Raw genomic sequence first — 23,205 nt, forward strand, 5'->3', positions numbered from 1 at the left:
CTTCTAGACATCAGAACAGTGATCACTAACCTCGATTTGGATGTGGAGTTCTACTTCAATGAGACGACGGCGAAGGACAAACTGCTCATCCCAGACCAGGTCCAAATCCCGACACTCGGAAAAGGAAGAGACTGCGTTATAGAGGCTGGTGTGCGGGATACCTCACAAGACTACATCGGCTAGTGGATAAACTGCCTCTGCACGTCCGTCAATAGAACAGTAATCACTGGAGAATAAACTGGAATAACCCTGTTCAAGTTCTTGAGATCAACGTCATCTGAAGAACTGTAATATCCTACGTTTCTCCAAGTCGTGGCTTAACAAGGACATGGAAAATATAAATCTGTTTTTTCTGTACATCGGCAGGACAGAACGGCAGCGTGGGGTAAACACAAGGGGGGTGGTGTGTGTCTTTGTTAACAACAGCTGGTGTACGATCTCTAATATTAAGGATGTCTCCAGGTTCTGCTCGCCTGAGTTAGAATACCTCATGATATGCCATATTTTTGTAGCTGCCAAATTACCACCACAAGTTGATACTGGCACTTAGTGCATGTCAGAAGCAAAACCAAGCCATGAGGTTGAAGGAATTGTCCGTAGACCTCAGAAACAGGATTGTGTCGAGGCACAGATCTGGGGAAGGGTACCAAAACATTTTTGCAGCGTTGAAGGTCCCCAAGAACACAGTGGCCTCCATCATTCTTAAATGAAATAAGTTTGGAATCACCAAGACTCTTCCTAAAGCTGACCACCCTGCAAAATTGAGCAATTGGGGGAGAAGGGTCTTGGTCAGGGCCTTAACCAAGAACTTGTTGGTCACTCTAAGAGCTCCAGAGTTCCTCTGTGGAGATGGGAGAAACTTCCAAAAGGACAACAATCTCTGCAGCACTCCACCAATCAGGCCTTCATGGTATAGTGGCCAGACAGAAGCCACTCCTCAGTGAATGGCACATGACAGTCCGCTTGTCGTGCCAGTGTGTTTTCTGTGTGTTACCGTCTCTCTAGTTCTTGTTTTCTAGTCTTCCCGGACCTTTTCTGCCTAACCCTGAGCCTGCCTGCCCATTCTGTCCCTTTTTGACTCTGACTTGGACTACAAACCTCTGCCTGCCCTCGACCTGCCCTCAACCTGCCCTTTTGCCTGCCCCTTTGTCATAATACAATTCTGAGAACCGAACCATCCGCCTCCTGTGTCTGCATCTGGGTCATATCGTGGTAGTACGAATTGGCCACGACTGACCCAGCAGACTCAGACCAGCTCCACATCACTGTCCCCCTGCAAGGAGCCACAATTGGAAGACACAATGAACTACTTCAGAACCTTATGGAGGGACTTCATACCTTGGAGGAATGCCGTGACTATTTGCTCAAGTCATTACCGGAGCAAGCCATAATGGAAACCTCCCAGGCACCCAGTAACCTTGCTACTAGCAATGCTTACCTTCTCTGGAGCACTATACTACAGCCCTCTTTGTTTCCTTCAGATCGGACAAAGATAGCGAATCTTATAATGCTGATAGGACTATTTCTCGGAAGGTCTACCTTGGTGTGGGATCAACAATCCGACATTTGCCTTAGTCTGGAGGATTTTGTGGCGGAGTTAAGGAAGGTGTTCGATTTCCCGGTGTCTGGGAGACAGGCAGCTTGGAAGCTTCTTTGTCTGCGTCAAGACTCCCGCAGTGTGGCAGACTACACGGTAGATTTTCGCACGCTGGCTGCCGAGGATTCCCTGTTCGACGCCTTCCTTCATGGATTATCGGATGAAATCAAAGACGATCTTGCAGCCCGGGAGTTACCCATGGACTTTGACTCCCTCATAGCCTTGACTATAAGGATCTTGCCTACGGGAACGCAGGAGGGAGAGGAGGTTTATTTTCAGCCACACTCGCTCGTCCATGGTTTCAACCTTGGACCATTGTCTCCTAGTGAATGTTTACACAGGCAGAGCTCCAACAGTTGCCTGTGTTGTGGTACTACAGGACATTACATATCCATCTATTCAGTAAAAGAGCAGGCTCATCATTATGTACGGTTACGCTGGTGGGCCATAAAGGGAGTCTCCAAACTCCCATTACTCGTATTCCTCTCCACGCGATCCTGTTTTGGGGTGACTGGTCAAAATCTCTCCAGGTGCTCATTGACGCTGGGGCTGACGACTGCTTCATGGACGCTACCCTGGTATCTGAGCTGGGTATCTCCAATCAACTTCTCTCCATTCCCATGGACGCCAAAGCTTTGGACAGACGTTCCATTGGCAGGGTCACTTGCAGTATGGTTCCATACAGTTTCTACTAATTGAATCTCCTCATACACCTGTGGTTTTGAGATTTTCATGGCTCCAGAGGCACAACATCCTGATCGACTGGACTACTGGGTTGGAGCCCGTTCTGCCTTGCACATTGCCTTAAGGCAGTGTGCAAAACCCTGTGCCCGTGTATCAACTACCGGGGCCTCAATGACATCACTGTAAAAATTGTTACCCGCTACCAATCCTCTCCTCGGCTTTTGAGCCTATCTAGGGGGCGACCATCTTTTCAAAGTTGGACCTTCGGAGTGCCTATCACCTGGTTCAGATACGGGAAGAAGATGAGTGGAAGACAGCCTTCAACATGGCTAGTGGACACCACGAGTACCTGGTTATGCCATTTGGTCTGACCAACGCTACCGCAGTGTTCCAGGCCCTGTTCGACGATGTGCTCTGTGACATGTTGAGCCGGTTTATGTTTGTCTATCTCGACGACATCCTTGTCTTTTCCTTGTCGGCTTAAGAACATGTTCTTCATGTTCAACAAGTCCTCCAGCGCCTCCTGGAGAACCAGCTGTTTGTAAAAGCGGAGAAATGTGAGTTCCATTGTTCAACTATGTTCTTTCTGGGATACGTCATCGCTGCAGGGAATATTCAGATGGATCCTGACAAGGTGAGAGTGGTGGTGGATGCCAACCGGTTTGTTGGGGGCTACAGCACCCTGGCCTCCTCCCTCTCTGCACTCGCCTCTCCCAAGGTTCCGTGTATGTGGTCCCCCCGACTGCTGACTGGGCATTTCTGGATATGAAGCACCATTTCATCACAGCCCCCATCCTAATCCATCCGGACCAGCCCCGTCAGTTTATGGTGGTGGTTGATGCCTTGTACATTGGAGTAGGGGCCGTCCTGTCCCAGCGCTATGTCCAGGACCCAAAGCTGCATTCCTGCGCTTTCCTTTCCCATCATCTCAATTCTGCTGAGAGGAACTATGAAGTGGAAAACTTCATAGTGGAACTATGAAGGGGAACTTCTGGCGGTCAAGATGGAGCTGGAGGAGTGGAGTCACAGGCTTGAAGGGGTGGAACATCCATTCTTAGTGTGGACCGGCCATAAGATTTGGAATATCTCCACACCGCCAAGCGCCTTAACTCAAGGAGGCTCGTTGGGCTCTGTTATTCACTCAATTTAATTTTACCATTGCCTATCGCCCTGGGTCCAAGAATGTGAAGCCTGACGCTTTCTCCCTCCTGTATAGTTCCGCTACTACACCCTCACCCTGAGACCATCCTCCTTACCTCCTGTCTAGCAGCTACACTAGTATGGGGTATTGAGAGCTGGGTCCGTAAGGAGCAGCATTCCCAGCCGGACCCCGGAGTGAGGGGGGAGGTGGGGGCCTGGCCTACCGGATGTTCGTCCCAGATTTGGCCTGGGTCCCGGTCCTGGAATGGACCCTGGCTTTCATCCGCCAAAGTTTTTGGTGGACCACCATGGTTCCAGGTGTCTCCACATTCGTTGCTGCCTGCACTGTGTGTGCAGAGAGAAAAACTTTGTGGCAAGCTACAGCTGGTCTCCTTCAACCACTCCCTGTTCCTAATTTCCCCTGAAATTTGTCGCTGGTCTCCCTCCGTCAGATGGCAACACCACCATACTTACTGTGGTGGATAGGTTTTCCAAAGCTGCACATTTTATTCCCCTTCCCAAGTTTCCCTCAGCCAAGGAGACAACCCAGCTTATGGTGCAGCACGTCTTCCGGATCCATGGACATCCGGACAACATGGTCTCCTATCGGGGTCCTCAGTTCTCGTCCAGGTTCTGGAAGGCATTTTGCACCCTCATTCAGTCATCGGCCAGTCTGTCCTCCAGGTTTCATCCCCAGTCCAACAGTCAATTGGAGCAAGCCAATCAGGACCTGGAGACTACTCTTCACTGCTTCTTCTCTGCCAACCCCACCACCTGGAGCCAGCAACTTGTGTGGGTGGAGTACCCCCGCAACTCCCTTCCCTGCTCAGCCACTGGACTCTCGGCCTCCAAATGTTCCTTGGGTTACCAGCCCCCGCTCTTCCCGGAGCAAGAGGTCAGCATACCCTCGGTCCAGATGTTCATCCACCGCTGTCGGCGTACATGGAAGAGAGTCCTGTCTGCTCTTCTTAAGACCATCTCCAGGTATCAGAAACAGGTGGATTGCCACCGGACCCCGGCTCCCCGCTATCGGCCCGGGCAGAGGGTATGGTTGTCCACCCGTTTTATTGGTCCATTCCTCTCTGCTGTTCGTCTTCTGTTGCCCCATACCCTCCGTATACATCCCACTTTCCATGTGTCTAGGATTAAACCTTTGTCTCACAACCCTTTGTCTCCTGTTTCCAGGCCCACCCCTAATCCCGTCTCATCGTCGGCCATCCGGCGTACATGGTGAAGCGCCTCCTGAACGTTCCCCCTCGGGGCAGGCGATTCCAGTACCTGGTTGACTGGGAGGGTTATGGCCTGGAGGAGAGGTGCTGGGTCCCTCTAGGAACATCCTGGACCCAGCCCTCATCACTGAGTTCCGCCGCCAACACCCCGGTCAACCAGGTATGTGCCCAGATAGGATTCCAGGAGTTTGGGTACTGTCACATCCTGATCTGTTTCACCTGTCTTGTGCTTGTCTCCACTCCCCACCAGGTGTCTCCTATTTCTCCCCATGATCCCCTGTATATTAATACCTGCATTTTCTGTTTGTCTGTTGCCAGTTCGTCTTGTCTCGTCAAGTCGTCCCAGTGTGTTTTCTGTGTGTTACCTTCTCTCTAGTTCTTGTTTTCTAGTCTTTCCAGTTCCAACCTTCCTGTTTGTCCTGACCCTGAGCCTGGCTGCCATCCTGACCCTTTTTACTCTGCCTTGGACTACAAACCTCTGCCTGCCCTCGACCTGCCCTTTTGTCATAAAAAATATTTTGACAACTGAACCATCCTCCTCCTGTGTGCATCTGGGTCATATCCAGAGTCGTGATACTCAGACATTGAGGAACATGATTCTCTGGTCTGATGAAACCAAGACTTAACTCTTTGGCCTGAATGCCAAGTGTCACATCTGGAGGAAACCTGGCACCATCCCTATGGTGAAGCATGATGGTGACAGAATCTTGGTGTGGGGATGTTTTTCAGCGGCAGGGACTGGGAGACTAGGCAGGATCGAGGGAAAGATGAACGGAGCAAAGTACAGAGAGATCCTTGATGAAAACTGCTCCAGAGCACTCAGGACCTCAGACTGGGGCGAAGGTTCACCTTCCAACAGGACAACGACCCTAAGCACACAGCCAAGAAAACGCAGGAGTTGCTTCGGGACAAGTGGCCCAGCCAGTGTGGCCCAGCCAGAGCCCGGACTTGAACCGATCTAACATCTCGGGAGAAACCTGAAAATAGCTGTGCAGCGACGCTTCCCATCCATCCCGACAGGGCATGAGAGGAGCTGCAGAGATGAATGGGAGAGACGCCCCAAATACAGGTGTGCCAATCTTGTAGTGTCATACCCAAGAAGACTCGAGGCTGTAATCGCTGCCAAAGGTGATTCCGCAAAGTACTGAGTAAAGGGTCTGAATACTTATGTAAATGTGATATTTCAGATTATTTCTAATAAATTTGCCCAAATTTCTAATAACCTGTGGTTTCTTTGTCAGAAATGGCTATTGTGTGTAGATTAATCAGGAAAAAATATATTTAATCCATTTTAGAATAAGGCTGTAACATAACGAAATCTGGAGAAAGTCAAGGGGTCTGAATACTTTCCAAATGCACTGTAGATACACTTTCACACTCTTCACATACGCTGCTACTACTGTGTTTATTATATATATTGATTGCCTAGTCACTTTTACCCTGACCTACATGCACATTGACTCGGTACCAGTACTCCTTGTATATAGCCTCGCTATTTTATTGTGTTACCATTTCCTCTTTTATTTATTTTTGCTATTTTTTCTTACTTTCTAACTGCATTGTTGGGAAAGGGCTTGTAAGTTAGCATATCACAATAAAGTCTACACCTGTTGTATTTGGCGCATGTGACAAATAAGATTTGATTCAGTGATCTGACAAACCATGCATAATTTATGAAATGCATTGTCAATACTTTGATGGCTTTTTCCCCCTCTATGCTGTGATCAATTGACAGATTTATTACCACTATTTCCTGTTGTTTCATGTGGTCTTCGTGCATTGTTTATTGCAAACTATTTCCAAAGCCAATACTAGCCAGGCAGGTGTATAGCAGTGATTGCACACCCCAGTGTTGAAGTACGGCAGCTCAAGGCAGGCCAGTGTATAGCAGTGATTGCACCCCCCAGTGTTGAAGTACGGCAGCTCAAGGCAGGCCAGTGTATAGCAGTGATTGCACCCCCCAGTGTTGAAGTACGGCAGCTCAAGGCAGGCCAGTGTATAGCAGTGATTGCACCCCCCAGTGTTGAAGTACGGCAGCTCAAGGCAGGCCAGTGTATAGCAGTGATTGCACCCCCCAGTGTTGAAGTACGGCAGCTCAAGGCAGGCCAGTGTATAGCAGTGATTGCACCCCCCAGTGTTGAAGTACGGCAGCTCAAGGCAGGCCAGTGTATAGCAGTGATTGCACCCCCCAGTGTTAAAGTACGGCAGCTCAAGGCAGCATACAGAAGCTCTCAATCATGACGGGGGACTGCCTGATACACAGCGCCCTGAGGAATAATGGTTATTTTGCATGTGTGTGTGTGTATGTGTGCATGCGTGTGTTTACTGCAGAGTACAGTATTTGACTCCATTTTTGTGTAAAGTACTTCAGTAAAAATACTTTAAAGTACTACTTAAGTAGTTTTTTTTCGGGGTATCTATACTTTACTTGAATTTTTTTTTTAGAACTTTTACTTTTACTTCACTACATTCCTAAAGAAAATAATCTACATTTTACTCTATACATTTTCCCTGGCACCCAAAAGTATTTGTTACATTTTGAATGCTTAGCAGGACATGAAAATTGTCCAATTCATGCACTTATCAAGAGAACATCCCTGGTCATCCCTTCTGCCTCTGATCTGGCAGACTCACTAAACACGCATGCTTCATTTGTAAATTATGATTGAGTGTTGGAGTGTGCCCTGGCTATCCATAAATAAATAAAAAACTAAGAAATGTTGCCATCTGGTTCGCTTAATATGAGGAATTTGAAATGATTTATACTTTTACTTGTACTTTTGATATTTTCGCAATTACATTTCCTTTTGATAGTTAAGTGTATTTTACTCAAGTAGTATTTTACTGGGTGACTTTCTCTTTTACTGGAGTCATTTTCTGTTAAGGTATCTTTACCTTTACTCAAGTATGACAATTGGGTACTTTTTCCACCACTGATTATTTTGGGGGGATGGGGTGCTTGCTGGAAGTGAGGGAGAGAACAGTTTCCCTGACAACGTCAGTAGTTGTCAACACCTCCGTCTTAATAGTGACAAATGGTACTTATTACATCAGCGTTAATTTCCCCCCATCTCCTTCAGATGAAGATACTTAGCCTGCACTGATCAAATTGTGTCAGCATAATTACTGAGAACAGACCCTATTAAAAGCCAGGGCTTCAGATTCAGTGTCGAGCCTCATGGTTAGGCCTATCATTCAGCTGCATCTCTGGGAGGCTGATGTAGACCCGTATACAACCCGTATACTAATGTCCTTAAGTCCAGAACTCTACTCACTCAGACAGAAATACTGTAGAAGAACAGGCATGGGGGTAATAGACATAGGGCTCAATTCAATGGAACTGCACTGCAGTATTTACAGTAGATAGGAGCTTTTTCCCAAATAAAATTACAGGATGGTTTTGGGTGCTGATAAAAACCTACTTCTCTTACCAAGTAGACTCCCTTCACAGGGGCTTCCAGTTGTGTGTGGGGGCAGTAATTTATTTACAAAGACACTGCATTGTAAGGTAGTGTGAATGCTTATCACTATGAAATTATTAACGGGGCACCAGTCCTTTCTTGGACAAAATTGGTATTCTATGACTTGACTTATGAGTTATTTACAATAACTTTGTAAGACTAAAATTTGAATAATAGCAATACATTGATTTAATCTGAAGGTATGAATTCTTTAAGAATATATTGTAGTTATTTTCCAGAATAAAAGACAAACACAAGTTTTTTATACAATCAACGTTTAATATATTTACCAAAATAATGCGGGATCATAAAAATGTAGGAAATAGAATGAAAGACAAGAAAGAGACCAAGATATCTGAACATTAAAGATGTGATACTCAGTCTGTGAACAGTCTGTTGTCCCTGGCTCTAGCTAGGCCACATGGAGGTGAACAAAGGCAAGATGGCAGTGTGTCCTCCTTTGTCCTTAGTTGAGGGGTTTCTTTGTGGTGGTTTATTGCTCCTTTCCTCTGAGTTTGGAAGGCCCCTCATGTGCTGTTCCTCTGGGTTGTGTCCCAGGTTACCCAACATGTACTTTTTCCTTGACTTATCAGTTCACTTATTCTTGCCATTAAAGGTGAAGGTCCAGGCCCTGTTGTCAGCCTACTGGCCTACTGTCCAGGCCCTGTTGTCAGTCTACTGGCCTACTGTCCAGGCCCTGTTGTCAGCCTACTGGCCTACTGTCCAGGCCCTGTTGTCAGCCTACTGGCCTACTGTCCAGGCCCTGTTGTCAGCCTACTGACAAATGTCAGCAGTTTGACGTTCTACAACGGGTGGTCCCTAAAACACAGTGTTCTGAAAGATCGACAGACGAATGGTAGATGCACATTTAAGTACTACTTAAGTAGTACTTTAAAGTATTTTTACTGAAGTATTTTCAGTAGGCTGACACAGGGCCTGGACCTTGGAGGTTCTTCTCCCTCCTCGATAGAAGTCCAGTTTGAGAGGTCCAGCTTGAGACGTCCAGCAGGATAAGAGGCTAAAAGTGTGAGGTGGAGACGTCAGAGCCCTTTTGTAGTCCTGTGAGGTCACATGGTATCACACCTAGGTGTGAAGGCCCACTTTATGACCCTTTGTCTTGGATAGAGAGAGAGAGCGCTTGGAGGACCTCAGTAGTCCATAACAGTTTAGCATTATAGACAGTAAAAGGATGTTCAACATTGTTCAACATATGACATTAAAACAGCACAACGCTACATCATGAACATTTCTATAGCAGGTTCAATTTATTTCCAGCCTCACTTTTGTTTTTCGAAATAGAGGCCAAAACAAACCCTAAAATGATTCACTTTTAATTTAATTAAAGTTTAATTTAAAGCTTAAACCTAGCTTTAAAATAACCTCAATTACCATAAGCAATTTCATCAGCTTTATATATGTGGATTTGGTGTTGCCAGTAGCTCAGTGGAGAATACTGTTGTTTCTCTCTGGTTGGGGACTGCATGGAGAGAGAATGAAATTCAGAAATTAGTGTCGTCTGATGGGATGGAAATGTGTTAATTGCTGTTTTTAAGCTGCTGCAATAATAAGGTTATGATGGCAGACTGCTCATGGCACATTATTTAGCCCAGAGCCCATATAAACCCACAGAACTGTTGGTTGGTGAAAATAGAGTGCTAAATGTAATTACTCATTTTACAATCCGTGGATATTCTACATCGTCAAATATACATTTAGTGCCAGTGGAAGTGTTTAAAGCTGTGGTGTTAGTTATCTGGTTTAATGTGAAACGTGCAGGGTTTCCTGTGGCATTGGCTGTCCTCTCTCTTGTAGCCTACACAGAATGTTGCTCTTCGATACAAAGACATTTCAGACAAGAGGTAATCATTTGACAGAGAGAAGTGTGAATGTTGTTGTCTCTGGCTGGAGCAAACACCAGCCTTTGTCCTCCCAGTTGATTGGTTTTGCTTGCAGTGTGCTGTCTGTTTGTGCTGAAGGTAACATTAGCCAGCCCACCAGGCATCTCTCAGGGATAACTGACTGCCATGAAGAAGATTACAACCACATACAAAAATCGCACCTCACAGCTAAAATCCCACCATGCTCAGTCCAACAGTTTTCTCACTGTTGGCTAGAGGTGCTGATACAAGGAGCCAGCTGTAGTAGAGTACATCTAAGGGTGGCTAGCCTGTCTCTCTCTCCCTCTGCACTGTACTGACCTTGGCTTCTGGTTGCGTGGAAGCAGCACGGAGCCTCTGTTGTTGTCAGAGCAGAGGGAAGAAAGAAATAAAAGAGAACTCTGAGTACCTTTCATCAGGCCAGGAGTCAGAGAGAAAGAATAGCACTCCCTCATTATGTAGTATCGTGTGGAGATGAGAGCGGTTGGGTGGTTGGTGGTCGCGGAATGGCACGTAGGGAGAACACCACAATGGCACCAGGTATGCAGAGATCACATGGAGGGAAGGTGGATTAATTATTCATGCAAGTACAATACAGTAGCTCCCTGCCTGCCTGCTGTCTCTGTGCCCAGCCAGGCTCAAACTAAAGGCTCACAAACACATTGCACTGAATGTGCATCTACCATTCGTCTGCCGATCTTTCAGCACACCTGTGTTTTAGGGACCACCCACTGTAGAACGTCAAACTGCCTACATTTTTCCATGCGATTCTACATGTAAAATCAGTACACACTTGGTTCACAAATTACATTGAGGTGCTAAGTACTCTCAGCCAGCAAACGCTATTGGTCTGTCTGAGCCCTAAGGCTGTGTGTTTATAGGATCCACAGTACAGAACAACTCAGGTCCCTGAGGTTTTGCAGGCTGGAGCTCTGTTGATGTTTTTGAAGAAGCTAATATAGTCCAATAATCTCCTGTATAGGCCTTGTATTACTAATAAGGGTTGAAGGCTCATTGATATCACATCTTGAAGAAGGAGTTTGAAATACTAACAAGCTGCATTTGAACTTCTGTTCATTTCAGTCAGTTATTGATGTGTAAAGCTAATTCAAGCTAATTCAGGACAACCATTGTTGGTTGTGTTTAGGTACTGTACAGGTCATTCTATACTCTACTACACTGTTCATATGTGTTAGTGGCTACCATTATTTTTTTATACGCTCCTTCACAATGCAAACTAGCATTTTAATTGCCGCCTGTCTCTCATCGTGTAGTGAGCAAGGCTGGGAGGTCAACCTCTTCAAGAGTCCACTGGGATATGTGCCAATAGTGCTCACTGAAATGTTTTTTTATCGTTGTATAATCTAACCATAATTGGTACTAGCATATCAGACCTACTGTATAGCATATGCTTTAGTTTGCTATTTTAAGAGGTTTTCTTCTGTAACATACTGTACATTCATTCTATATGCTATTTCAGATAAAGTCCTATCCTTCAAATATAGTCCCGAATCACAGGTTCAAACCAGAACTTTGATCAAAACTAAAGAGAGTAGAAAACAACTCTGCATGATTTATTCAAATGACATATTTCACATGTAAGATTTGTGTTTAAATATGCATAGTTCATCTCATGACAGCTGGGCATTTTTTGCATGGATTGATTCAACCCACCTGAATGATTTATGATGAATAAAAAGGCATCTTTAATTTACCGAGGAGAGGTAAATAACACCAGTCACTCATTGCAAAATGGAGGACGCTTTCTTTACAGGCCAATCACAACAAGCCATCAAATAATTCCTCTAAAATCACTTCTTGATTTTACAGATCTTTGATCTTTGAGAGGATTAGGGTTGAGTGACGGATCAAAGGAGTTACTATGTGTCCTTAAGTGGTGTTTTGATGTAGCACAAAGGAGAAGAGGGGAGATGGTGACACGCTTCGTCACCCTTCCACACACATTCATTATTAACGCTCCACAGTGCGCTGAGTCCCTACCCTACACGTGGCTCTGTGTGGTGTGGCTGGGCCAGCTGTCTAGCGGGCTGGGCTCTGTGTACTGGAAGAGATAGGATTATTATATATACAGTATGCAAACCCCTCTAACCTCAAATAACAGGAGTCAGGACACATACTGTACATGTAGCTGAATAGGCAGAGAGGACAGAGAGAGGACAGGAAGAAGTGGGAAGGATGTTAAAATGGGATGAGGGACTGAGCGATGGATGAAGGAGAGGAAAGTCCAGAGAGAGGGCAGAGTATGTTTTATATTATCCAGGGTGTGAGGACTGGGCTGTTGGTGAATGGAGCCGACGTACACTATGACAGCCATGATGGAGCCATGTTGTCAGCCAGCCGGGTGTCCATGCATCCACCCTACTGCGCTATTGGCTGAAGAGGAGCTCCCTGACTCCCTGTCCTTGCATGGTGAGGTCAGCAGCCCAGTGACCTGACCTCAATTATACCAGATTAGAGATCAGATCCCCGGCACGCTGACCTCGGAGCAGCCACCAATTAAACTCCGAACATGCCCTCAGAAAAGAACATCCTGTCCAGGAGGAAAAGGAGAGAGTGTGGAGGAGCAGGCGGAGCCAAGATCCCTGTCACTACAATGTCCACACCTATTTCCCATACATTTTTCCCCATTGAGGTTTTCGACAATGCTTTTGGGTATTGTAGCATTTTGTACAGCTATTTCCATGTCTTTGACTACAGATCTATATTTGTGTCTTAGCATATTGCTTTAGTCTCCCTATCACACATTAGCTGTTGGCGAAGTTGAATACACAGCTGTGTGTAGATTCACTCTACCAATAAGATTAGAGCTAACCCACTGGGCACACACTGGTTGAATCAACATTGTTTCCATGTCATTTAAATGAAATTATGTTGGTCCAATGAGGAATAGATGTAGAATTGATTTCTGTGCCCATTGGGAAGCCACATGGCCAGAATAATCCTATCCGTCATCTCTCTATAGAACTGGGAAACACAGTCTAAGTCACCAGAGGAGCCAGAATCCCCTTCCCTTGAAAAGGAGGATGCACATTCTCATCTACAAGTCGTGTCTTATTTAGCATTCTTAGTATGCAAGTCTTATTTAGCATTCTTAGTATGCAAGTCTTATTTAGCATTCGTAGTATGCGAGTCTTATTTAGCATTCTTAGTATGCGAGTCTTATTTAGCAGCTTAGTATGTGAGTCTTATTTAGCATTCTTAGTATGCGAGTCTTATTTAGCATTCTTAGTATGCGAGTCTTATTTAGCATTCTTAGTATGCAAGTCTTATTTAGCATTCTTAGTATGCGAGTCTTATTTAGCAGCTTAGTATGCAAGTCTTATTTAGCATTCTTAGTATGCCAGTCTTATTTAGCATTCTTAGTATGCAAGTCTTATTTTAGCATTCTTAGTATGCCAGTCTTATTTAGCATTCTTAGTATGCCAGTCTTATTTAGCATTCTTAGTATGCCAGTCTTATTTAGCATTCTTAGTATGCGAGTCTTATTTAGCAGCTTAGTATGTGAGTCTTATTTAGCATTCTTAGTATGCAAGTCTTATTTAGCATTCTTAGTATGCAAGTCTTATTTAGCATTCTTAGTATGCAAGTCTTATTTAGCATTCTTAGTATGCGAGTCGGGAGAAATTTGATTTAGTCCCGGGCAAAGTGAGGGTGATTAGATTAAGTGTGTTTCTGGAGAACGAAGGGAGAGATAGCTCCTTCAGATCAGCAGGGCTGGGAAGGGAATGTGTGGAGCTGGGCTGAGCTAGACTGGACAGGGCTGGGAAGGGCAGGGTTGGGCACGGCAGGGCTGGGCTGGACAGGGCTGGGAAGGGCAGGGCTGGGAAGGGCAGGGCTGGACAGGGTTGGGAAGGGCAGGGTTGGGCACGGCAGGGCTGGGAAGGGCAGGGCTGGGAGGGGCAGGGCTGGACAGGGCTGGGAAGGGCAGGGTTGGGCACGGCAGGGCTGGGCTGGACAGGGCTGGGAAGGGCAGGGTTGGGCACGGCAGGGCTGGGCTGGACAGGGCTGGGAAGGGCAGGGTTGGGCACGGCAGGGCTGGGCTGGACAGGGCTGGGAAGGGCAGGGTTGGGCACGGCAGGGCTGGGAAGGGCAGGGTTGGGCACGGCAGGGCTGGGAAGGGCAGGGTTGGGCACGGCAGGGCTGGGCTGGAGAGGGCTGGGAAGGGCAGGGTTGGGCACGGCAGGGCTGGGAAGGGCAGGGCTGGGAAGGGCAGGGTTGGGCACGGCAGGGCTGGGAAGGGCAGGGTTGGGCACGGCAGGGCTGGGCTGGACAGGGCTGGGAAGGGCAGGCTTGGGCACATCAGGGCTGGCAAGGTCAGGGCTGGGAAGGGCAGGGTTGGGCACGACAGGGCTGGGAAGGGCAGGGCTGGGAAGGGCAGGGTTGGGCACGGCAGGGCTGGGAAGGGCAGGGTTAGGCACAGCAGGGCTGGGCTGGACAGAGCTGGGAAGGGCACGGCAGGGCTGGGCTGGGAAGACCAGGGCAGGACAGCACTCCTGGCTCTTTTGATGCTCTGCCTTTATCACAAACACCAGGCTGCCTGTTTCAATGATTTAACCTCAGGTTCAGAAGCTTAATCTATACATACAAATATGCTGAGTATATAAAATATTATGGATGCCTGCTCTTTCCATGACATAGACTGACCAGGTGTATCCAGGTGAAAGCTATGACCCCTTTTTGATGTCAAATCCACTTCAATCAGTGTAGATGAAGGAGAGGATAATAATGATTTTTAAACCTTGAGACAATTGAGACATGGATTGTGTATGTGTGCCATTCAAGACAAAATATTTAAGTGCCTTTGAAGGGGGTATGGTTGTAGGTGCCAGGAGCACCGGTTTGTGTCAAGAACTGCAACGCTGCATTTTTTTACGCAGCATTAACAGTTTCCTGTGCGCATCAAGAATGGTCCACCACTCAAAGGACATCCAGCCAACTTGACGCAACTGTGGAAAGCATTGGTGTCAACATGGGCCAGCATCCCTGTGGAACGCTTTTGACACCTTGTAGAGTCCATGCCCCAACTAGTTGAAACTGTTCTGAGGGCAAAAGGGGGTGGGTCCAACTCAATATTAGGAAGGTGGTCCTAATGTTTGGTATACTCTGTGTATACTCGCTTTATAACAGTACTGTATGTCTGGAGGATCTGATACAGGCTAACATTGATAGGGACAGAGTATTGAGTACTGTGAAATCAAAAGCCAGATGGTGGAGAAGGAGTCAGAGGCAAGGAGAGGGAAAGACTACTAGAAAGCAGAGCGAGATAGGAGAAAGAAATACTAATAGAAAGGAGAGCGAGATAGGAGAGAGAAAGACTAATAGAAAGGAGAGCGAGATAGGAGAGAGAAAGACTAATAGAAAGAAGAGCGAGATAGGAGAGAGAAAGACTAATAGAAAGGAGAGCGAGATAGGAGAGAGGAAGACTAATAGAAAGGAGAGCGAGATAGGAGAGAGAAAGACTAATAGAAAGGAGAGCGAGATAGGAGAGAGAAAGACTAATAGAAAGGAGAGCGAGATAGGAGAGAGAAAGACTAATAGAAAGGAGAGCGAGATAGGAGAGAGAAAGACTAATAGAAAGAAAGACTAATAGAAAGAAGAGCGAGATAGGAGAGAGAAAGACTAATAGAAAGGAGAGCGAGATAGGAGAGAGAAAGACTAATAGAAAGGAGAGCGAGATAGGAGAGAGGAAGACTAATAGAAAGGAGAGCGAGATAGGAGAGAGAAAGACTAATAGAATGAAGAGCGAGATAGGAGAGAGAAAGACTAATAGAAAGGAGAGCGAGATAGGAGAGAGAAAGACTAATAGAAAGGAGAGCGAGATAGGAGAGAGAAAGACTAATAGAAAGGAGAGCGAGATAGGAGAGAGAAAGACTAATAGAAAGAAGAGCGAGATAGGAGAGAGAAAGACTAATAGAAAGGAGAGCGAGATAGGAGAGAGAAAGACTAATAGAAAGGAGAGCGAGATAGGAGAGAGAAAGACTAATAGAAAGAAGAGCGAGATAGGAGAGAGGAAGACAATAGATTTTCTTTCATTTTGATTTTCTGCTGCAGTCTGCTGAGCCCCTGTCTTCTCTCTAGCATCCCCTCTTCCTGTTCTTCAGTCTGTCATAACACAATAACAGAGGTCTGACAGCTTAAAAGACACTGGAGGAGCATGGAGGTGCTTGGGGAGAAAATTGCTGCAGAACACAGGCTGCTCAGCGGCTAGAGAGAAATACCATTTTGTCTCGCACAAGATGGATTCCACTGTGAGATTGCAGGGTACCAAAGACAGAATCAAAATGGAGAACCTTTAAAAAAGCTTCTTTTTTTTTAATACATAATTGCTATTGGCCTATGTTGCTGATATCAAATACTCTGATACAAATCACACCATTTTATATTTTCACTTTGATTGCACAATGTATTGTGACAATATTGAATATTGAAGAAGTAAATCATACATATAATTTATGAATATCAATATGAAAGAGATATCATTTTTGATGTATCTGATCTCCTCAACCTTTAAATAAATGCCTGGCAATGATAAGGGCTAGCACGCACACACACACACACACACACACACACACACACACACACACACACACACACACACACACACACACACACACACACGCACGCACGCACGCACGCACGCACGCACGCACGCACGCACGCACGCACGCACACACACACACACACACACACACACACACACACACACACACACACACACACACACACCACCCTCCCTCTACAGATTGCACTGCTGGTTGCCCGTCACACAACTGCATTTAAATCAGGAGCTAGAAACCCCTTCAGGATATCAAATCCATGGACTCTGGTGTCTATCCTAACTAGGTCAACTCTTACAATAGCTGCAGACTCTTTCTCCCTCTCCTTCTTTTTACTACCATTCAATAGTGGATTTTTTTATTTTTTTTATTTGTATGAACAATAGATAATGAATGAATTATTAAATATGCCAATATTAAATGCAGGTAAAATATTTCTTTATCCGGTCCTTTTGTATTTTTCTACCAATTGATACTTGTCATTGATTCTCTGTAGATTTCAGGCCAAAATGGTGCATGACGTTTTACAGTCCATTTTGATCAGGCTTTATCTAAAGACACCTTCCTCATTGTCAGAGACAAGGCACAGCCCTGCTACTGTAGCTGGTTTTAACTGAAGCTGCCCCTGGCTGGTGTTCCTTGGGGCCTAAATGCTCACTAAGCTGTCTCTGTCTTAGCATGCTCGCCAGCACAGTGAAGACAATCTCCTGTAAATTGCTTTTTCGATCAGTTTTGACATCAATCTGCTCTCCTGGGGATAACGCATGCATATGATTGCGAGAGGAAGGTATCATTCCTTATGGATGTTGACAACCCCACTCAGTCGGGTTTGATCCCCAGAATTAACATAATATTATTGCACAGACTGAACTGTTAGTGACACCCAAAGAGGATTTGGTTGCTTTAGCAGAGGTTTAGACCAGATAGATTGCTGGAGCTAGGGAGGGCAGAGGCCAAATGTAAAGGTTATCTCTGGTAAAAGGTCTTGGTATGATATGTTTAAGGATATGTATAATCGAACTTATCTAGATAATTCAGTACTGTTTGTGAATGCCATGGATTATGCGGGACCGGGTGTCTTTTCCAGCTGGATGGCGTACTACAGTAGCTTCCTATGAGCTGATTGGCTCCTGTCATTTTTATGTGAATAATCCCTCCTTTCTTTCTCTCTCTTTTTGTCTTCCAGGACCTAGATTTCTCATCACAACCACAGGAGCCTTGTATATTCTGGACGTCCAGAATGAGGATGGATTGTATAACTACCGCTGCACCACACGGCATCGCTACACGGGCGAGACCAGGCAAAGCAACAGCGCCCGGCTTTTTGTGTCAGGTCAGTCTGTGCTGCCCTAAATACCTAAATAACGGTACCCCAGAAACATCTAGATATCTGTACAGTACACCATGTTGCAGTAATACATCAGACAACTCTGCATCTTCATACACTGCAAAGTCCACAATACAGTGAATGCTATCGTAACACTCTCTATTCTTATCATAACAACTTCTCTCTCTTATCTCTCATAAGATCCCACCAACTCAGAGCCGGGGATTCTGGATGGCTTTGACCGTCGGGAGGTCATGGCGTCCCATCGGGTGGAACTGCCCTGTAAGGCGTCGGGCCATCCCATGCCCAAGTACCGCTGGCTGAAGGACAACAGCCCCCTGGAGCCCGACACACGTTTCCGCCAGAGTGTCACGGGCCTGCTGATAGAGAGCGCCCAGCCCACCGACTCTGGCACCTACGTGTGTGAAGTGTGGAACAGCTATGGCAACGCTGAGGTGGTGGGCCGGCTTATGGTCAAGCGTGAGTCCAAACACCACATCACACTCACACATCAGGAGCTATCCCAGCCTGGGTGCCATGATGTCTCTGCATTAGCTGCTCTAGCCCTGTCACTTTGTTGATCTATTTCTTTGATAATGTTCTCACAACAAAATAGTTGTGTCACGGTATAAGAATGTCATAGGCCACCAGTTTGGTTTGTGGTTTTTGATGTGTGTTCTGTGTTTTGTCTGGTGTCCAGAGCCCCTGAAGGCGGTGGTCAGCCCACGAAAGGTGAAGGGCAGCGTGGGTAGTAAGGTGTCCTTGCATTGCAGTGTCAGTGGCTCTGATGAGTATGAGCTGTCGTGGTATCGTAACGGAGAGATCATCTACCCTGGCAACAACGTGCGGATCACAGGCATCAGCAGGGAGAACCTGATCATGGAGGGCATGGCCAAGAGCGATGGCGGGGCCTACCAATGTTTCGCCAGGAAGAACAAAATGTCTGCTCAGGATTTTGTTCAGGTCATTTTGGAGGGTGAGATACAGTACAGGTTTCTTATAAAGATCAATGCTACTATGGCAGTTATTTGATATATTGGTGTTCTTATAATAAGACAGTAGTTAAAATATACAACCATGTGTTTTTTTTTCCATGTGTACTGTACTGCTTGGAAGTTGACTATAGCATGGGTGGTTACGGTTTTATGTTATGTGTATGTTTTGTGTCCATGTACTGTACCAGTCAAACATTTAGTCACACCTACTCTTTCCAGGTTTTGTCTTTAGTTTGACTATTTTCTACATTGTAGAATAATAGTGAAGGCATCAAAACTATGAAATAACACATATGGAATCATGTAGTAACCAAGAAAAGTGTTAAACAACTCAAAATATATGTTATATTTGAGTTTTTCAAAGTAGCCACCCTTTGCCTTGATGACAGCTTTGCACACTCTTGGCATTCTCTCAACTAGCTTCATGAGGTAGTCACCTGGAATGCATTTCAAATAACAGGCGTGCCTTATTCATTTGTGGAATTTCCTTCTTAATGCGTTTGAGCCAACAGAAGATAGCCCTATTTGGTAAAAGTCCAAGTGCATATTATGGCAAGAACAGTTCAAATAAGCAAAGAGAAATTACACTCTATTACTTTAAGACATGAAGGTCAGTCAATCCGGAAAATATGATGAAACTGGCTCTCATGAGGACAGCCACAGGAAGGAAGAACCAGAGTTACCTCTGTTGCAGAGGATACTTTCATTAGAGTTACCAGCCTCAGAAATTGCAGCCCAAATAAAAGCTTCACAGAGTTCAACATAAACTGTTCAGAGGAGACTACGTGAATCAGGCCTTCATGGTAGAATTGCTGCAAAGAGACCACTACTAAAGGACACCAATAAGAAGAAGAGACTTGCTTGGGTCAAGAAACACAAGCAATAGACATTAGACCGGTGGAAATCCGTCCTGTGGTCTGATGAGTCCAAATTTGAGCTTTTTGGTTCCATTGGCCGTGTCTTTGTGAGACACAGAGTAGGTGAACGGATGATCTCCACATGTGTGGTTCCCACAGGTGAAGCATGGAGGAGGTGGTGTGATGGTGTGGGGGTGCTTTGCTGGTGACACTGTCTGTGATTTATTTAGAATTCAAGGCACACTTAACCAGCATGGCTACCACAGAATTCTGCAGCGATACGCCATCCTGATCTGGTTTGCGCTTAGTGGGACTATAATTTGTTTTTCAACAGGACAATGACCCAGCACATCTCCAGGCTGTGTAAGGGCTATTTGACCAAGAAGGAGAGTGGTGGTACTGCGTCAGATGACCTGGCCTCCACAATCACCCAACCTCAACCCAATTGAGATGGTTTGGGATGAGTTGGACCGCAGACTGAAGGAAAAGCAGCCAACAAGTGCTCAGCATATGTGGGAACTCCTTCAAGACTGTTGGAAAAGCATTCCAGGTGAAGCTGGTTGAGAGAATGCCAAGAGTGTGCAAAGTTGTCATCAAGGCAAAGGGTGGCTACTTTGAAGAATATAAAATATAAAATACATTTTGATTTGTTTAACACTTTTTTGGTTACTACATGATTCCATATGTGTTATTTCATGGTTTTGATGTCTTCACCATTTTTCTACAATGTAGAAAATAGTAGAAATAAAGAAAAACCCTTGAATGAGTAGGTGTGTCCAAGCTTTTGACTGGTACTGTATGTGTAGTTGCAGCAGCAGTGACTTAGCAGAAAGGGATTTTGGCCCTGGATCGATACAGGGCCAGTGTTGTGCTCCTGCAGAACAGCAACTGTTATTAGGGTTACTACCCCAGTCAGCTTTAAACTCAGCCTGATTGCTTGGGCAACTGTCTCGCATGGCCACGGAACTGTATAAGGAGGATATTGATGATCTATAATGATGTAGAACATGCTAGAGTTATCAGAGAGCAACAGCAGGCCACTCTAAAATAGAGCTGTTTTCTATCATTAAGAATTGTTCTTGGTTTTGTGTTGCACATTATTTTCACACTTGTAAGGAATTATTTGAATTGTTTTATGTGAGCGATACCTTAGCTGACTAATGTCAGTATAGAATATGTTTACAATGTTCATACAGTACATGATGCAGAGATTTGTCAGGTTTTTCTGTCCAAGCCTCTTGTTGTAGTCATATTAACCATTACCCATGGTCTCCCCCTCTCTCTCCCCTTTCAGACGGCACTCCGAAGATTCTGTCCTCCTTCAGTGAGAAGGTGGTCAACCCCAACGAACCGGTCTTCCTGGTGTGTAACGTCAAAGGCACTCCCCCTCCCTCCTGCACCTGGAACCTGGACGACGACCCGGTCATCAAGGACAGTCACCACCACCCTGGCCACTACGAGACCCACGAGGGCCATGTGGTCAGCCAGCTGAACATCACCCACACCAAGGAGGTGGACGGAGGGGTGTACCGCTGCACCTGCAGGAACTCGGCCGGGGCGGTCTACCACCAGGCTCGAATAAACGTAAGAGGTGCTTGTCAGATCAGCTCCTCCAAAACAACAACAACATACACCTAACTAATTTTTGTTTGGTTTCCAAGTTAAATGCCTGTTTCTTTTAGGTTTTTGTTCTATTCTCCCTCCTTTGCTAAGTGCCTACATATTCCTAACCTTTTTATTTGAGCTCATTTTCTTTCTTTCTTTATTTCTTCCTTTTATTCCTCAGTTTCAGTTTCAGCTTTGGACTCCATTGTTTAGTTTCTCCTAATTTCCTACATGTTTTTTTTTATCCCTGTGTGGATTTCTCTTGTCACATTGCCCCTCTTTGTATGATTGTGATACTCCAGCCTCTATAGCTCTTTCTATTCTAACACTGCTATTTCTAGTCGCCCACATGTTGTTGGCCTGTTTGCATGTCAGTCCCATACTGTCAAAGACAATGCCAGGTCACAACCAATCATGTTTTGTCAGTGTGCGTTTGTGTATGTGTGATCCATCCATAATATGTCTGTTCTATTGATTGTGTCTCATTTGTTGGACAGGGACGTTCTGCTTGCTATAATACCTTTCTTCCTGTCTTTAATAGTAATCTGATCCTCTACACAGATGCAGAGATGTTGCAGAGATGATTTTCAGCTGATTTACACTGCTGTTCCATGTGTATGTGTTTGAACACATTTGACCAATGTATTTTATTTGTAGGCCTTACTGACAGGCAGGTTTTCAGCCCAGTGTGGTGTATACTGGTAAACGTTGTACTGCATGTTTCTATGCTGGTGGTGTTTTTATCTTAAGACTGTAAAAGGGATTATAGTTCTCTCTCTTTTGTTTCCTTGGTTAGTTTCTTACTTACTTTTTTGTTGTTGAATGTAGTTTATTTATTCAACGAGACAGTTAGTTTCAAGTGGCTCTTGGATTTGTAATGCAGATAACTCATACAGTGAATATTGTCCACTAAAATGTTCTGTCTTTCAGCTGTCAGCCAACCCTACCTTGTCCTTGTCTAATTTGGTCCTGATTTCACAGCCCTCTCTTCAGAGTCTACCATGAGGTCCTGTGGTAAAAACAAACACATTTGGGTGTGCTGTCAATACATACGGCTTGATGTTGCTGACTGTCATTTCACAATCGTCTCACCCATAAATGTGTTTATAGAGAGCTCTCTCTCCCTCTCTGTATTTTTAGGGGCTGCCAGCATCCGTCCAATGAAAAACATCACAGCCATCGCAGGGCGGGACGCGTACGTCCACTGTCGCGTCATTGGCTACCCATACTATTCCATCAAGTGGTATAAGAACTCCCACCTGCTCCCCTTTAACCACCGGCAGCGGGCCTTCGAGAACAACGGCACTCTGAAGCTGTCCAACGTGCAGGAGCTGGACCAGGGAGAGTACAACTGCAGGGTATTGGTCAAACCTCATCAAGAGACCAATCAGAGCGTCCATCTCAATGTCAAAGGTAGGAAGAACCTGCCTCCCTGACTCATGCACTGTGACAGTACACAGTAAACAAGGTATTTTTTCTAATATCCACACTAGCATACCACAATTTGGAAAGTGTAAAGGAAGTCACACTGCTTTCTTAGCGAATACCACTTCCTCTCGATTCAACCCATACCCGGCACGAACTTGGTACCTCTGTCTTACTAGCACACATGACCACCCTCCTGAAGCATCTTACCAGTCGGCACCACGTGAAAAGCTAGCTACTCACTGGCGCAAGTGGGGACACTTCAGGCTGAGGAGTAGGTTACACACATCACCATGTGCTACATAAGCATTCTAAGAGGTATGAGAGTGTGGACAGTAGAACATGGAAATGCTGTAGGCAGAGATAGAAAGTGACCTCGCAGGTCATACTCCCATTGGCCAGAGCCATCATAAGCTACAGAAGAAATGCC

At 45.6% G+C, this 23,205-nt stretch overlaps 1 protein-coding gene across 1 annotated transcript in view; it reads left to right on the forward strand.

Annotated features, from left to right (window-relative positions):
• Positions 1–23,205, forward strand: part of LOC124005614 (Down syndrome cell adhesion molecule homolog) — a 135,048-nt gene that overhangs the window by 69,271 nt on the left and 42,572 nt on the right. Inside the window, 5 exon segments of the mRNA XM_046315029.1 lie at positions 17,753–17,899; positions 18,095–18,373; positions 18,594–18,869; positions 21,040–21,336; positions 22,491–22,763. Of these exon segments, the coding sequence (XP_046170985.1) occupies positions 17,753–17,899; positions 18,095–18,373; positions 18,594–18,869; positions 21,040–21,336; positions 22,491–22,763 (1,272 nt within the window).

This window comes from Oncorhynchus gorbuscha, linkage group LG19 (genome assembly GCF_021184085.1).
Source record: "Oncorhynchus gorbuscha isolate QuinsamMale2020 ecotype Even-year linkage group LG19, OgorEven_v1.0, whole genome shotgun sequence".
Lineage (NCBI taxonomy): Eukaryota > Metazoa > Chordata > Actinopteri > Salmoniformes > Salmonidae > Oncorhynchus > Oncorhynchus gorbuscha.